Source organism: Lycorma delicatula, chromosome 2 (genome assembly GCF_047948215.1).
Source record: "Lycorma delicatula isolate Av1 chromosome 2, ASM4794821v1, whole genome shotgun sequence".
Taxonomy (NCBI): Eukaryota; Metazoa; Arthropoda; class Insecta; order Hemiptera; family Fulgoridae; genus Lycorma; species Lycorma delicatula.
In genome coordinates this window covers 178,011,184-178,029,354 of record NC_134456.1, presented here as the reverse complement: position 1 = coordinate 178,029,354, position 18,171 = coordinate 178,011,184, and the positions used below count along the sequence as shown (strand labels likewise).

General features: G+C 28.1%; 1 protein-coding gene across 4 annotated transcripts in view; it reads right to left on the bottom strand.

Moving 5' to 3' along the window:
* LOC142319454 (putative sodium-dependent multivitamin transporter) overlaps nucleotides 1–14,939 on the bottom strand; it is a 75,111-nt gene extending 60,172 nt beyond the window's left edge. For 3 of the 4 annotated variants that reach the window (XM_075356762.1, XM_075356764.1, XM_075356765.1), the window contains exon 1: nucleotides 14,810–14,939. In XM_075356762.1, the coding sequence (XP_075212877.1) occupies nucleotides 14,810–14,819 (10 nt within the window). In that variant the 5' untranslated portion in view covers nucleotides 14,820–14,939. Of the gene's footprint in view, nucleotides 1–1,360; nucleotides 1,399–14,809 lie in introns of those variants that run through there. The other variant, XM_075356763.1, reaches the window with a different exon arrangement.
* Between the last annotated feature and the right edge of the window lie 3,232 nt (nucleotides 14,940–18,171).

Here is an 18,171-nt window from a genome sequence, read left to right as displayed (position 1 = left end):
GAAAAGATTTAAAAACTGATGAGATTGCTATTTTGAAATTTGCTAATGTGTTACACCGTATTTTTTAAAATTTATTAGAGAAAGTTTTACCAATATTTGTAACAATTGTAACAACTATGATTTTTCAACCATATTTTAGATATAAATTTTATTTGAAAAGTAAAAAATTGCAAAGGGAAGGAAAATGAAAGAAAATTGCCATTTTTTTTCCTATTTTTTCCAAAAATGAATTATACTCTGGTAAAGAATGAGTAATAGTCATAAACTTATGTTGATAAAAGAATTACTAATATTTCCATACAAAGATGATTATTTAATTGCTTTAAAAAACCACAAAAAAATACCAGTATCCACAAAATAACAAAGTACATGCTGTCTACACTAAGTGTATAAGTTGTAATGTGTAAAATGTAATGATTGTTCTAAATATTATATTGGACAAACTCAAGGATATAATTGATACTGCATACATAGGAATCAAACTTAACATATTATTTCATATAAATGGGGCATACTTGTAAAGCTATGTACATAACATGCAGACTGAACACACTTTAAAATATAAAATTTAGAATAGTGCTAAATCTGAAAAAAGTGAGGAAATAGAACATGATGAGATAAAATAATATTCGACTACATATTACATGGGTTTCCTTTCCTAACCACTTTAAGATGGGCATCATTAATAATAGTGCCATCTATAATATCACTGAGAAAGATACTGAATTATAGACCCAGTGGTTCTAAAAAGACCTTTTGGAAGGATTTTTACAGGTATTTAAAAAGTGAAAAGTAGATACTGGCAATCTACTATTCATATTCTAACAAAAGCAAGATCTTATTCCATCATATAGGATATGAAATAAACTAATAAAACTATTTTAAGTAAACGTACTGTAGTTATAATTTAATAAAATTTTCAAAATATCTTCATGAAACCACAAACCAAATTAATTATTAAACCACAAATCTGAAATTAATCATTTTTGAAATTTGCCTGGAGTTTGTTCATTTTTATTGCGATCAGCAGATACAGAGTTAGTGATTTGTTTTGCAATTTAAAACTCGAAAGAGTTTTTAGGTTGGTACATAGAGAAGCACTGTGATGAAGTTCTTTAATACTGTTAGTTATAAATAAGGCATACTACTGTCAATAGTTATTTTTATTCTTTAAGAATAAATTTATTTAATAACAGGTTTATTATTGTAATAATGTCCAATTATACTTTTAAAAATGTTTTTATTTAAACTGTTCTAGTGATTAGTATGTTTTAGTAGTAAGTTTTAAAAATATATCATTTTTTACTGCTCTTGATGTAATTAAAAATTACTTTTTTCATAATTGATTTAATTTTCTTACCTTATGTTTTCTGTATGAAATTAAAATTGTATAAAACTGTTCTTGTAGTAGCTGATGATTAGAAATAATTAATGCAATTGAATTTGACCAATAATAAATTGTATTGAATAATTTAGCTATTATTAAAAAAAAGTAAAAAGTTATCAAAGATTCTGTTATAATCTAATAATAAAAAAGTCTTAATAATTTCATAATAAATTATTGTTAAATCATAAGACATACTGTGCATGTGGTTTGTGTGTGTGTATATGTATGTAGGTAAGATTATTAAATTTCATGAGAATGATTAATTTAATACTATTATTTGCATTGTAAACACAGATTAAATTGCAATAGCAATTTAGGCGTACTATAATAGAAACTACCTGCTAACTGTAATTTCCAAAACAACATAAAACCAGGTAATTGCTTCATAATTTTTACTGTAATTACAGATTAATTTTTCTTCTATAGTGTATATATTATTTATTTATTTATTTATACTATGTGAACAGGTTAAAACTATAAAATTATGTAATATTGATTATAAACAATTATAATAATAAATTTGTTTTACATCTATTTCTTTAAAAGGTATATGTGAAAGGTTAAAATTATAAAATTATGATTATAATAATTAAAAATTAATTACATAAAAATTAAAATAATTAGATAAAGATTTTAATAATAAAAAAATTAATTAAATAAAAATCTAAAATGACTTAATCTAAAATAATTTATCTGTTCACATAATAATTCAACTTTTGAAGAAATAAATGTAAAATATAATTTCTTATTTATAAATATATTGTTATAATTATTTATTTTATGAAATGACAATTAAAATGTAGTGAAACTTCTTTTGTTTTGATAATTATTGTTAAAAAAGTTTTTGCACTAATAAGGGATGCCCATTGTGTGAGTACAGTACTATAACTTGGTTAAGTAGTGATGATCCTATATTAGTTGTGATGAGTTGTATATTAGTTGTGATTAGTTGTAATATAGTAGTGATGATCCTATATTAGTTATAAAATAAATGATGCTGAAAATAAAATCAACAGTCTACAAAGAACAGTTTAAATAAGGTTAAGTCTGTATAGCAATTTATTTCAAATATGTTACACCACATAAATAACTTTTATTGAGTTATCTGATTTGTCTAATATTAAATACTGAATGTATTCTGTACATCAACTCTTATCAAAAAGTACAGTAATAATAAAGAACAATTAAATATTTTCTTTTGGTGTGTGTGTGTGTGTGTGTGTGTGTGTGTGTGTGTGTGTGTGTGTATATGTATGCACTTGTGTGATCTTCCAAATCCCCTCCCGACTTTGATACTCAGATCCTTTAACATTATTGCTCATCTAGTTGGTCAAAAATTGTACCCATTTAAAATTCCATTAGAAAACCATACTGAAGTTTCATTAACAAATAAATGATGTAATAATTTCATGAAGTAAAAAGATTGAATATACTTTATTAAAAAAAATTGATTGTTAAACACAGGCAGTGTGTAACAAGTGTAATTAGTGCATTTTGAGAGGCAACAAAAACACTAAAAAATTTTTTGTAACTTTAAACATGTAGAAACATCAGTGAGTGTACATTTTTGAGATCTCTTGTTTTGTAAGTGTTCATTCTGACCACAAATAAGAACAAGTGACAATGATCATTGAAAATGATGTTAAAAAATAGTCTTTTAATATGTTATGATAAAATGGGTTGTGAAACTTTGTATTATTAAAAAGCAGTATCATTTCAGCCCTACTACTTAATACTTTTCTTTGTACAATGAAGGCAAGCAATTTATGATTATCTTGCTTGCATTTCAAGAAAAATAACATTTTTTGCCTAAGTTTTTTAATTTTAATAATTAGCAGCCCACTACTGCCCGTGTGGGTAGTAATACCTGAATTTTAGTGCATATGTCCAGCCAAGAGAATATCTGATTTTATTCATAAAATCAGAGAATAGTGATTTAAATACAAAGTTTAATAAATAACATATTTTGGTTCTATAAAAACTACCTGTACAAGAGAAGTGAGGTATACTATCACATACAGTGGTGGAGGTACTATTTCCATAAATAGAAATTTCACTATGTTCAATGTACATTTTTTGTTGGTAGTTGTGTTATGGTATTTTTTATTATGTGGTTTAAATTATTTATATGGTTTTCCTTGTTATGTATAGTTTATTGACAGTACTTTAGCACTTGGTAATTACTTTAATTAGATTAAAAATTAAAACTTATTTTACTTTGAGTTTACAAGATTGGAAGCAATTTGATGTAATATAATATTAATTGGGTAATTTTAATGGTATTGAAACTATGTAATAAATTAGTATGTACTTTTCCATTAATATGTTTATTTACTCATTAATAAAACATGCATAAATTCCTTTAATATCGATAATGATTTAAAATGAATTAAGGTTTGTTTTTAAGAGTTATTAAATTTCTTTTTATATTAATACTGCAGTATAAAATAAAGAATTTCCATGTTAGTTTATTACATTTTAGAGTAATTTTTTTATGGGCTGTGTTAGTCATTCACTTTGTGAATATGTTGTTAATATCAGTAAAACTGAAAAAAACAGAATCTTCTATTTTAGAGTTATGTATTGTTAAATTTTTATATAACAAGATTTATTGTCCTTGTGATTAATATTAGGTAATTTTATTTTTTAAGTACTTGGGAAAATTATGTTTTGGTTATTTTGTTTAAAACTTTTACAAAAGAAATGATTACATAATGCACAAATTCGAATTAATAATTTTGTTTATTAAGGACATTTCCATTCATCAATTCTTTGTTCGCATGATGTTAGTTTAACCTTCTAAATTATTTATCTTGTCTTTTTTTTATTCTCTTCACTTATGTTTAACACTCAGCAATCTGCCAAACATATAAAATAATTGAAAGTTGCAAAAGTTCTAAGTAGAGTCTCCTCTCTCCCTCCCTCTTTCTCTTTTGAATAAAATGTATTTTAATAGGGTAAATTTCTTTCCCTGTAAACAAAAATGATAAAAAATTTATGCTGATTCATAAGAAGTTAAAAGTAAAAAATCAGTGATTACATTATATTAACTTCATGATTAAAAATCATGAAGTTAATATATTTTGAACACACGCGCGCGCTCATAAATACATTAACTTCATTTGTAATCACTGATTTAATATTTGTGCGCATGTGTATATATATATATACACATGAACACACACACACACACACACACACACACACACACACACACACACACACACACACACACACACACACACACACACACACACACACACACACACACACACACACACACACACACACACACACACACACACACACACACACACACACACACACACACACACAAGGTTTGGCCAAAAAGCAAGTGTACTGATTTTTTATTTAACTATCTGTTGGACTTACCTGAAATTACAAGTTATCTCTTTTAAAGTATGACCTGTGAAAATTACACAGCAGTTCCAACGTTTCTTCCACTGTTCATAGCAGTACTGGAAGTCATTTCCTTAAGTGTGTGTAGCTCATCAGTTACAATTTTTTTTTAAGTTTTCCATCATCCTGAAATTATGACCCTTCAACTTCAATTTAGGGAAGAGGTAGAAATCGCACGGAGCTAGATCTGGGCTGTAGGGAGGCCTTTTCTTCGCCAGAAATTCTCAAATTTAAAGTGAAGTATGAGCTGGTGCGTTATTGTGATGCAGCACTGAATCATGTGCAGTGTTTTCAAATTTTTCTAAGACATCTTTGTAAAAGATGCTATTAACTGTCTGTCGTGTAGGTACAAATTGTTTGTGCACAATGCCACAGCTGTTGAAAAAAACAATCATTGTTTTCACCTTGGATCTGCTCATCTGTGCTTTGTTCGGAAAGCCATTCCACTTTTTTGTCTGCCATTCCGAACTTTGCCGTTTAGTCTTGGGATCGTATTTCAACATCCACGATTCATCGTCTGGTTATTAGTTCACCAAAAAAAATTTGGCTCAATTTCGAGTCTTTCCAGTAAATCCTGACAAATTTTCATCCGGTTTTCTTTCTGCTCCGCAGATTTTTGGTACGAATTTTGAACAATTTTTCTATTTGCAAACAATCTGTTAAAAAATTCTATGAACTGCATTTTTATCCAATCTTATTTTTTCTGCAATCATACTGACACTCAATCGGCGGTGTTTTGTCATCACAGCTCGCACCACTTCCACATTTTCATCGTTTGTTGACGAGGTTGGTCTACCAGAATGAGGGTCATCTTCAACATTTTCTCGGCCCTCTTTGATGAGTTTTCATCAGTTTTAACAAAAGAAATTTTCATTTTAAAATTCCAACACAGTATATAAAATAAAACTTATTACAAAATGAACATAATGACTTCAATTCAATTATTTGTGCAAATTCACTTAGTGTTACTGAAATATTTATACACTGAAGTAAATTACAATTTCTGTTTCTTACAGTGTTGGAACTATTTCTTGTCAGATCCTTCTCATTAATGCATTATTAAAGAAGTTTGTATTTTCAAGCTAAGGTAAGTGAAACAGTTATTTTATTGTGACAACAGAGAAAGTCTTAGGACAACAGAAGGAAAGTATAGGCAAAATGTGAAAGATTAATTTACGATGATATAAACCCCCACCCAGGAGTTTAATTCTTCTAATAATCCTTTATTTAATTTCAAGTATGTGATGATGAGAATTTAATCAGCAACAGTTCCTTAATTTAATTTTCACCTTTTTTGCAATTTCAATTATGATTTTGTATTTTTTATTACTCGTACAAATACATTTTGTAATTCTGCCCAGGAAGATATCCCTGATTGTGTAAATAATATTTTTGCAATTATCAAAGAAAATATTTCCGTGGTTTTCTGTTCATAGCTTTTTATTTATAATATTTGTTAATTATTATTTCTTGGATGTTTCTTGTTCTTGAGTGGTGGTTATGCCATTTTTTGGAACAGCAATTTTCTTATGCCTGATCACAAACAACCATCTTTGGATTTTTATATGCAATTACTCTTTTTTTCTTCAATAAATTATTAAATTTGTATGGTCAAATTTATGTAGTAAAAGGAATAGAATTATAGCAACTGAAATTAAGCCATAGTTTGAATACATAACAAAAAGTTAGTCATTCCTAAATCTCAGTTCTCAATTGTGGAATGACTATTTTTTAAAGTACTAAGTTGGTTTGTGTAAGGTTATTTTGGCAAATAAGGGTAAAGACAAATGTATATCAAAGTTGAAAGTATAATAATGTAAAAGATTGCTTAAAAAACCCCTAAAATCTACTATAAAAGTGGGTTCTGGATGAGAGATGCTGAAGCTACTGTGAAAAATTGTGCAAAATAGATATTGTAAGAGTATGTGAAATTTATACTATATCCAACTGATATAGTATAAATTTCATTAGATCCATTTAGAGGCAAAATTCATTTCAAGATAATTTTGATAGAAATAATGAAATTCCATTTTTCTATTGCTTAAAAATGTTACAACATATAAGTACCTGTTCTGGTTGTAGCACCTTAAAAATACTTAAAATACTCATATAATTAAAATTGGATTGATAGATAAATTGCTAAATCTAGTTCCTGTTGAGAGACTAGTATAGTGAGCCTGTATACCTAATAACATATCAGTAGCTGCTCTTGTCTGGACTATAACTGACTATTCTTGGTACAGTGCTGATCAATGGATTTTTGGACATATCTTTGTATAAACATATGTTCAAAAATGCTTTTGTCAAAAATTCAGCCTGGATTTTATTCTGCCAGTGAAATGAATCATATTGAAATGTTTGGCATTATATATGGGGTAAATATGATGGCTTCTTATGTTTTTGATCTGAAAATCAAAACAGGTTCCAGAACTGGTAATGCCCATAGTATTTTTTTTATAACCAATGTAAAACAGAAAAATTTGGTGAGGAAAAACATGTTTTATAATACAAATTTTATAATACATAATACATTTATCTCTTATAATTAGTTTTAGAATATTTTGTAAATTAAAAGTTATAAAATTAAATATTTTGTTTTACTACGTAAGAAATTAGGCAGTCTTTAACTTCGAAAGGTTTTTGAATACTTGTCAGGGCTTGCCAACCCATGATGATTGTATTAAAAAGATCCTTGTTAGAAAAACATTTATTTTCTATAACTGCAATGAATTTTGTTCTTGCATAGTATAGTACAGTCAATTGAACAGTTATTGTAGAAATTAGTTCACTCAGAAAAGATTGATTTCAATCTCAGTATGTTCATAACAAACGCATGCTACATGATTGTTACAAATAAGTATTTGTGGTAGAAACCACCCCTTATTTGGGAATGATTAAAAATGAATGCCAACCCTAATATGGAATAAAAATATGAATGAAAAAAATAACTAGTGAAAAATTTGTAATGAAAATCATGCTTAACATCTTTTGATTCAAGGGGAGTCGAATATTATATAAGCACTAACAGGGGTGTTTGCTTGCTTTTGCCAAACTTAGAAAAAAAAAATTTGGTGAATAATGAAGAGAATTTATCTTAAAACCTCAATTGAATGCCCTGTCATGCATCAGGAGATCAGAATCAAACATCTACTTCCATCTGACAACTCTGTTCATTCATTTATTTTATTAATTTTTTTTAATGAGTGGAATAAAGTCAGTTAAATATTAAATTTGAAGTCATTACTAATGCAACTTGTTTTTTAATTTCTCTTGTCTAAGATTAGTTTATTGTTTGTTTTATTTTCTTCTTTTTTTTTTTGAAATGGAGTGAGAAATTACTAGAATATCACTGTTTGAATTCATGAAAGAATGCTCTACTAGGAAGATAAAATTAAAGTTCATGTTTATGGAAAATAAGCTTGTAAATACTATAAAATGTCCAGACATGCTCTGTGTTATTTTAACTCTGATTTCAAGAAGAAATGGTCAACAGCAAGTAATGAGGAAGAATGATTCTTGAAACAAAATTCAACATGGCTCAATTTGTCTATAACAGTATTGAACTGCTTCTTCAACTCCTGGTCACCCACAAAAAGAATTTAGCGAGTGCAGTAAATGGTCAAAGAGAAGAAAAACTTTCGAAGAAACCAGGTTTCTTCAGAAGAACTAACATATGCAGCAAGTAGAAGCCAGCAAGCTGTAGGTAACTTCAGTGCAGCTGAAATGATAAAAAAGATCACAGAAATCCTGACAAAAGTTAACAAAATTTGAAAAAAATTATCTTCTTTGCAGAAAAGAACAGGGTCAAAAAACATACTTCATCAGAAGCACTAGCAACATTGTAGAGGCAGATCTGACCAGAAAACATTATAAAGAAATTCAAGCTGCTAATAAGAATATCAGTCATATTCCTTTATAAAAAGAGCAAAAAAGAATGCTCCCAGAAAGAAGAGTCTGTTTATCACAGATACGACTGTTGAGGTACATTTACAGGATATTTTAGATCATACAGCCTGAGACTGTGCTAACCCTATCAATAGATGAAAATAAAAACTTTCATGTTAATTTCTAAGTGGGGGTGTGATGGGTCTCAACAGACACAAATATTTCAAGATTTCATGTAACTCTCCAATCATTGTGTTGCATTAAAATGTGTACTGATAGTGACTATGGTAGATGGGTAAGTCTGTAATGGAGCTACTGGCACATCATCTATCAATAATGAGGTGTTACATTTGTGGGAAGGCATTGAAAGATTTCAATAAATTGGATGCAGTTCACAAACAAAATCCTGATTATTTGAAATTTGATCTGTCAATTTTTACACACAACAATTCAGTGTTTTGAATCACTGCTCCATTTAGCATATAAAATTCTTATCAAAAAGTGGCAGGCTAAAACCCAAGAAGAAAAAGGAAATGGTAAAAAATTCAAAAAAGAAAATATAAGATGGCTTCAAAGAGTAAACGGGTCTTCTGGTAGATATCCCAAAGCAGAACTTTGGTAACATGAATAACAGTAATATGTCAAGGTGGTTTTTTCTGACCCAGGAGTAGATGCGTGTCTAATAAAAAACTGCAAAATTATTTTGGAGGCAGTCACAAGTGGCCAACAAACAGATCTTGCGAAGTTTCAAGTTTTTGTTTCAGCTAGAGCAAAATTATACATTGAACTGTAAATGGCAGCTGATGTGAGAAGCAGCTGATGTGAGAAACAAACGCTTTCGGCAATGTAGATTAAAGTTTTCAAGGGATTAGTGTAACAGGGACATTTTAAGTTGGTCGTTCAAGAAAAATACCAAAATAAAAAGAAGCAAGCCATTCAGCAAAGAACAATAGAACTGCTACTGCCAGGAGCACCAAACCTCGTTTATTCGAGAGAGATTGCTGCAGTAAATGATGATGGTAAGGATGAGAATGGCAAAGGAGTTGAAAGAAAATATTCAAAGGATGAAGAAGAGGAGAGTGAGTGATGCCAAGGATTCTGAATAGTGCACTGAACTTTTGAAGCAATATATATTACGTAATGTGAAATATATATTGCTTCAAATTATATTATGAAGCAATATAATGTGGTGTATAGTCTTTTTATTATTGTTTTGCATCACGTACTTTTAGTAAGTTAAACTCTCATTTATAAACAAATGTTTTAAAAAACTGTTTTGTATTTTTGTTTACTTGTTTTTATATTGTGTTTATTGTAGTTAATTTTATGTAGGAATAAATGTGTTTATGATGTATGTTTAGTAAAGTGAAAAAATAAATAATTTGTTCATAGAGAAATAAAATTATTTATAATTAAATATAGTTGTTTTTTTCATGAAATATTTTCTTGACTATCTGCAGTGCTAATCTAACAAAGAAGTTTACTGTGAAAAGTAAACAATAGGTCAAATGAAAACAATACTGGTACCTAAAAAGAAAACTTACGTAACATTGTCAAAAATGTGAATCATTAGATTAGGATAGTAATCAAGTAGATAAAATAGAATTTAAAGCAATCTCCGTTGAAAAAATTAGATTATAATATAGTTAAGTAATTGTGACCACTGTGGATGTCAATTACTCCACTGGGTGATCTAGATATCCTGGATGAATAGTTCCAAACCATAATCTTCCAATAGATTTCTAATCAAAATTAGAAAGATTTTTAATCTTTGTGAAAATCGGTACATTCCAAGCACTGATGTTTCATCTACACATGAACTGGATACATATTAGCTATAACAGTATGGTAGGAAAAACATTCTTCAGGTTGTACTGCTTAGTCCTACAACCACCATGCAAAGAATTTCTGTACAACTTTACATTCCATAAGAACAGTATGGAGGACATTACATACTCATGGACTATGACTTTATGTTTAGAAAGCATAACACCTCCAGCTTGATGACCGTGCGGTTTTATCAATGGGTTAACAATAATTTTACCACTTGATTCCATCCATACTATTTTCAGGCAAAGTTACAGTTAATTAAGAAATAAATATTGTGGTGGGTGGTGTAGTTGTTTTGAGTGCCTCTCCAGTAAATAAAGGTATGGTATCATTCAAGAAAATGATATTCTGGACAAAAAATGATTGGTACGTCCTAAGTCTGTTGACTTGCCCAAAATTTACTTGCTAGATACGTGGAAGAAAGTGTCTCATTTCTGAAGATAATATCGTTCTCTAACAGGATGTGCACTCTGTATTGCTGAAAATAATAACCTCAAATGGGAACTGTGTTAAATATGCAAAAGAATTAGTTGCTACTCATTTGAGAAAGATAGTGTATCATTTAGTGAAGTAGCTTTAAGTAACAGAAGGTGGGAATCTATACCTGTCAAAGGGGAAATAGGCACACAAACTACTGAACTTTAACAAAAATTTTCCTTCTCAAAAAAATAAATTCGATCTCTCAGCAAGCGAGTAACAGATTAATGCATAAAAAAAGAATTGCTTGGGTAAAAATAAAATTTCTTACATGAAGTAAGACAATTCATAGATAAAAAATTTACTAGTAAATGTATTGGACATAGAGGGCCAGTAAATTAACACCTAGATCACTGAACCATATTGTATGTGGGATTGGATGAAATGCGAGGTATACAAGCAAAAAGTACACACATATAATGAACTGAGGTCAAACTGAAGTTTTTTGGACATTAATTAAAGGGCAGAATTTATGACTTCTTATGATTTTTGAACTAAAGAATTGAATAAAATAGGTCCAAATAAATTCTGCAGTAGTTTCTGGAGAAATATGGGATGAAAACCAAAACATTGGGGCTAAAAACCCTGTTTTTTATATGTTTGATGTAACATAGTCAATAAAAACTGTAGTAATAATCAAACCAAGGGTATTTGCTATATCAGTAACCTTGCTATATTAGTTGAGGTATTAAAAAAGCAAAATATCACTACACAATTTCACTGTTGAGCATACCTCAACTTGCTGTTTTTTGTAAATGTATTAAAGCTTATTAAAAAAAATATATTGGGGAATTGTTAACATTATGATGAAAGAATCTGCACATGCAAATTAAGAGTGAATCTTACTATTGGAAAATCATTTTATAAAATGATCTTGATTACCAATCACTGTAGCCGACAGACACATTATTTTAGATGACATATTATGATAAAATAATTTTACTATTAATAAAATTGTTCAATAAACAAAAAAATGTAATGCCTCACATTTAGATTAAGTGTAATAATGCTTTTAACATTCTTAAAAGTAATTGTGCAACGTGATCTGAACACAGGGAATTTTTTTATTTCTATGTTGTGACGACACTGCTTGACCACACCCATTCTTTAAACTGTGTAATGTGTGTGATGTTATTGTTCTTTAGTTATTTAGCAGTTTCTATTATACATAATGTTTTGTGCAAGTTTATCTCATTTTTTATTACAAAATCATATTTTTTGTTCTGTGTGACTTCAATATAAAATATTTATAATAATGGACATAACATAACAACAACAAACACAAGAAGTGTTTGAAAACGATTTCTATTTCTGAACATACCAGTATAACACAATGGCAAATAGCTTCTGAGTGTGGCATTGAACTAGAGACAGTGAATGGTATTTTAAAACAATTTAAAGAAACTGGTTCCTCTTCACCTCAAAAGAAAGGAAAATGTGGCATTAAATGAAAAACTATTCCAACACAGGATTGGTTATTAGTACAAAAAGTAAACTTGTTCATTAATTCCAAAATTTGATGTAGATTTAATAATAGGTGCTATGTTGAAAAGTGATGAATATATCAAGATTCTGAAGGAAATGGCTGTGACACAACTTCAAAACAAATTCCTACAAGCCAGTGGATTGTTCTATTGCCTTGTGCAATGCCATAGCCATGCAAGACTAAGTGCAATGCCATACTTCCAAAAACCAAAAAAGTGTAAAATATTTAAAAGGACAAAATGTTCCCTTGGCCAGGCATCTCCCCAGACTTAACCCAATTGAAAATCTTTGGGCAATAGTCATAAAATGACTTAAAAAGAATTGTACCATAAAAATTGACCTCATTAAAGCAATAATAATCGGTATGGTTTCATGATTAAGGAATCAAAAACATTTGTAGTACCCTTGTTGAATCTATGCCAAATCATGTACATGAAGTAATTAAGAATGAAGGAGGACATGTATTAATTACTAGGTATTCACAAATTGTACAGGTATGATTTTTTTTCTAAATTCTTTTTATTAAATATCACCTATGATCAGATTAATTTGCTTACTACTGTACAAGTTGGCATTTATTTACATATAGATATAATTTACAAGTATTAATTGTGTGCTAAGATAAAATAAAATTGTTAAAACTAAGATTTATCAATAAGTAATATTGCTGTTTTTGTGAGGAGAGTTCATCTAGCTGTGTTTCTAATAGCATAAAATGAATGGGTAAGCTGACCAGAGCTTATAGGATAACTCTTTGCGTTTAGAATTTCTGTAGAAAGATATTCATCAAGGCTAATCTAGGCACTTAATATGGATCAAGGATAAGTAATCAACCAGAAGTTACCTGGAATGCCTCAAATTTTTATTTAAATTTATTAAATTCAAATTTAACATTTATTGATTGCTTTACTGTACTGTTAAAAAAATATTTAAAGTACATTTATCTATAACATAGGTTAAATCTATGCTTCAAATATGGGAGTAGTATTATGAAAAAGTGATTAATTTTTTTCAGAAAATGCATTTCTCATTCCTGATGTCACATCAAAGTACTGACTGAAATAAATTAAACTGTGTATATATAGCACTAGCAAATTTAAAAAAACTCATTTAATAATACTTAGAGTAATATTAATTTTAATAATACTAATTTTAAAGGAATGAAATTTTAGATCCTTATTCACTATGTTGTAGCCTAATATGTTCTCAATTCAATTAAAACCTTAAGTAGTTATTTTTCGCTGAGTTTATTAATCCAAAAACTCCGTAAACTTTTCTTTACTATTATTTCAGTTATTTACTTTTATTTTTATGCATTAATATGGATTTAACTTCCTTTTTTTATAATATAACAAAGATCTTTTCATGATTTCCTATGAAGGATCATAGTATCCCATGTTCCTCTTAGGCAAGTTCCTTTTTTATCTTTTATTTTCCTTCATAATCCTAATTTGAATATGTATGACTATGCACTAATCTGAAAAAAAAATTTATTACTAAATATATTTCATAGTTTTGTCCATTATTTTTGCTGTAAATTTGTTGACTTTTTATATAACTAGTCTGAAGCAGTTCAGTTGACCAAAATCCAGATTTTTTTGTAGTTTATTTACGACTGGATAATGGTTTATTGTTTGCCCAATAAAAAATATGAATGCTTACATTTTTTTTTTGTCTTTTATGATCACTTTTGGAGTTTTTCTGTGTTACGCTGTAGGGATTTGATAGTTTTTTTATGATTCCTTCCTCATGGAAACCTACTAGGTAATATGGTAGGTAAATTTTTAATTATGAAAAATACCACCATGGCTTTTTTAATTGTATTAATATAATACAATTCTTTTTAATTAATATATAAAAATATTAATTAAATATATTAATATTTTTCTTAATATAAAAGTTTATGTGAGTATAAATTCATTAAGTTTAATTTTTTTATTTAAATTTTTGCTGACTAAAAAGTTGAAATAACAGTTTTACAAATTTTGCATAAATGTTATGAAACACAAAAATTTGCTATTTTCACAAATAATTAAATATATTATTTAAAAAATTGTTAATAAAGCCTATGATGATGATACTGACTTACTTGGCATTAATAAGGAGCTTTAATTTAATCCATCTCCTGTTTTAAGATAAAAACTATTATTCTGTTATATTGTAAATTAATTTTCTTTTTTATTTATTATCATACTTATTACACTATTACTTTACTTTACTTTTGGAACACGTGTTCATTATTTTAAATTTTACTGAATTCATGTTAATTGTATTCAGTAAAACTTTATTAAAATTAAATAAAAATCTATATTTATTTATAATTACCTGTTTCCATTTTCTTTGTTAAATTAAGCAACAAATATTATCTCAGTTGTTTTTATTTGTTATAGGTTATGTTTAAAAAACCAGTTATGTGTGTTAGCAAAACTTACATTAGCCGTCTAACTGGAGAATGGAAGATGATTTCTTTGGTAGCAGATTTTAAGGTCAATCGGTGGGGAGAAGAAAGTGTGTTAAACTCTGCTAGTGAATGTAGGAATTATATACATACCGTGACTTGTCTTTGTTGATTTTTGATTGAGGAAGGTTGTTACTTAACAGTGTTATTTTATGTGTTATTATTAGAGAAAGTATTAAGGAAGTGTTTATTCATTTATAAAGAATACGTTTGAACCTTTTATATATAAATATATGCTGATTTAAATTATTTGTTTTTTTTTTTTTTATTTAATGAGTTAATTAGAATAATTACTTTACTCTTGTGTTTGTATTTAAAAAAAAAAAAAAAAAATAGTGGTTACTAAGACTAATTATCTGTTCAATTAGATATAAGTGTATACTTTTGTAAAAGATAAAAATAAATACTAAATAAGAATTCACTTAACATCTGTTATTTAAAATTTTTAAGAATGACATTTTAACAAATTACTTCTTTGAAGTTGAATTTTGTTAACAATAGCTTAGCAATTACCATTGTATATTACAGACAAAAAAGTTGAAATAACAGTTTACAAATTTTGCATAAACTTTATATAAAACAAAAATTTACGAACACAAATAATGAAATAAAATGTTAAAAAAAACTCATTATGTTATTGATTTATATGCTATTTTCTAAAGAGTTTAAATATAATCCATCCCATGTTTTAATATAAAAACTATTATTACTGTTAAAATCTAAATTTATTTTCTTTTTTATTAATTATCATTAGAAAAATCATTCATAAAATACCTTGCTTATTATAATGACAGATTTGTTAAATTCATTTTTAAATTAATTTTTAAGTATCACACAACATTATTAAAAACTTCTCATCAATAGAAAAAGTAATTTAAAAAAAAATTCCGGACTCTTTTTGATAAAGGCTGAAACATATTTCACCATAGCAATTCATTTAGAAAAATATTATAAAAAATTTCAAGTCAACAGTTTGCAACAGTGAAAAATGTTTAAAATACTGTGGTATAACCTCATTTAAAAATTTATAATATAAAATTTTAAATCAACTGATTAAAAGAGTAAAAATGTTCTGCTTTTAAAGGTGGTTGAGTGGTGTACTCCATTTTTTATAACGATAGGATCTATCACCTTAGTTATGAATCCTTTAGAAAAAATTAATAAAATTTTTTTGAATAACTGTTTTTGAATAAACAGTTTATGAAACTGTCAAGACAATTTAAATTATTCTTGATAATTCTAAAATATAAATTATTGTACGATTTTAACGTGGAAGTGGTATATTGACTATTAAGATTTTTAGTTGCTATGAAGTTTTGTCTATCTATTGGCTTTAAAACTTTTCAATTTCCAGGATGGTACTCGCTGAGACATTTTAAGTGCTACAAAAATATCAGGTTGGAGGATGTAGTTTACGGTTTTAAACAATTTAAATGAAAATGAACAAGTAAATTTTTTGTGACATCCTACCCTTTGTAAATAATATGAACCTGCTATTATTATTCTCTTAATTTTTCAAAACAATTATTATAATCAATCTTGAATATACAAGGGCCATTAAAATTTCATAGTTTTAAATTAAAGAACTCAGGAGATTTGAAGCCAAGAAGATGTCAACAAATATGCATACAGATGAAAGAAAGACTAGCATTTTTTGATTCTAGAAACTCCAAAAAATAAAATATAAAAATGTAAGTGAGGATTTATTTTACCTATCTATACTCTATTACTTTGTTGCAGGTGAGGAAGTAATTGTGTGCGTTTCGTCAAATTAAAGTTATTACACTTTAACATTTTGTATTTAATTGTTTTTGTTTTTAATTTTAGTGTTCTGATATTAAAAAATATCAGTTATTAAAAAATATTAAAAATAGTCAGTTCCATGCATAAGATCATTTTTTAACGGCAAATAACCAAATAAGTTATTATTGTAAGAGTTAAAGTGTATGAAGGAAATCTCATCAAAACAGTAACTGCAAATTATAGTATTAAAAATTACAGTTCAAAATCTGCATTGATATTGTTGCATGTTTGCGGCTTGATCAAGATATAGAGAGATTGACTTCTTATTTTCTTATTTTTCCTGTTTAGCCTCCAGTAATTACCTTTCAGATGATACTTCAGAGGATGAATGAGGATGATATGTATGAGTGTAAATGAAGTGTAGTCTTGTACACTCTCAGTTCGACAATTACTGAGATGTCTGGTTAATTGAATCTCAACCACCAAAGATCACTGGTATCCACGAACTAGTATTCAAATCCATGTAAAAGTAACTGACTTTACTTGGATATGAACGCTGGAACTCTCGACTTCCAAATCAGCTGATTTGGGAAGATGTGTTCACCACTAGACCAACCTGGTGGGTTATAGAGAGATTGACTATTTAGAATGTTTATATAATTACACTTTATTGGTCAGTCCCACTGACAAAAGACTGCATGACTGCTAGTCTTAACATTTTTAACCATTAGTCTTGTATTAACAAACAACAGTACAACAGATAAGACAAGTATAAAAGTTTTTTTACTGCAAATACCCTTGCTGTCCACAAATAAAATTACCGACAGTTTATGAATAAAATTTAGTAAATTATCTCTTTCACTTATAACATAACTCACCGAACCATTACTTGTGATGTTATCTTAATTGCATCGAGTTAGTTCACTTTGAAATTCACTCCTTCACTGACCTCTTTGCAGAATCACATCATAACATCTTACTGAGACTGATTCACAGCACTCACATCTCACAGATTGACATCGCAGATTCTCCTTGCAGAACTGACATCATAATGTCTCGCATAGACTCATTTCGCAGTACTGATTTTTAACTGGTCTTCCGGTCTCCTGGTGTATTTATTACCTGCTGGACTGGACTCAACTTGAAGTGTGAGAATGATCGACTGAACCCTTTCGTTCCCATGGATTCCTTAATCTGGTCCGGTCACTCTTTCTATGGAAGAATATCTGTTTATTGTGTGTCAGCGGGCAGTACTACAAAAGAAAATTGTTTTACCTTTATTGTGTTTATTGTGTTGTTATTGTGTTACCTTTACTAAAAGGGCTTCTTTAGCCCCTTTCCAGATTCCTTCCATTATTATATTTCCAACTACTTTCTTCTTAATTGGTAGTAATCTGTTAGTCAGGTTCACTATACCGGTCTTGTTACAATATAATTTAATTATTTTAAGCATTAACATAATTAAAAATATTATTTAAAAATAAGT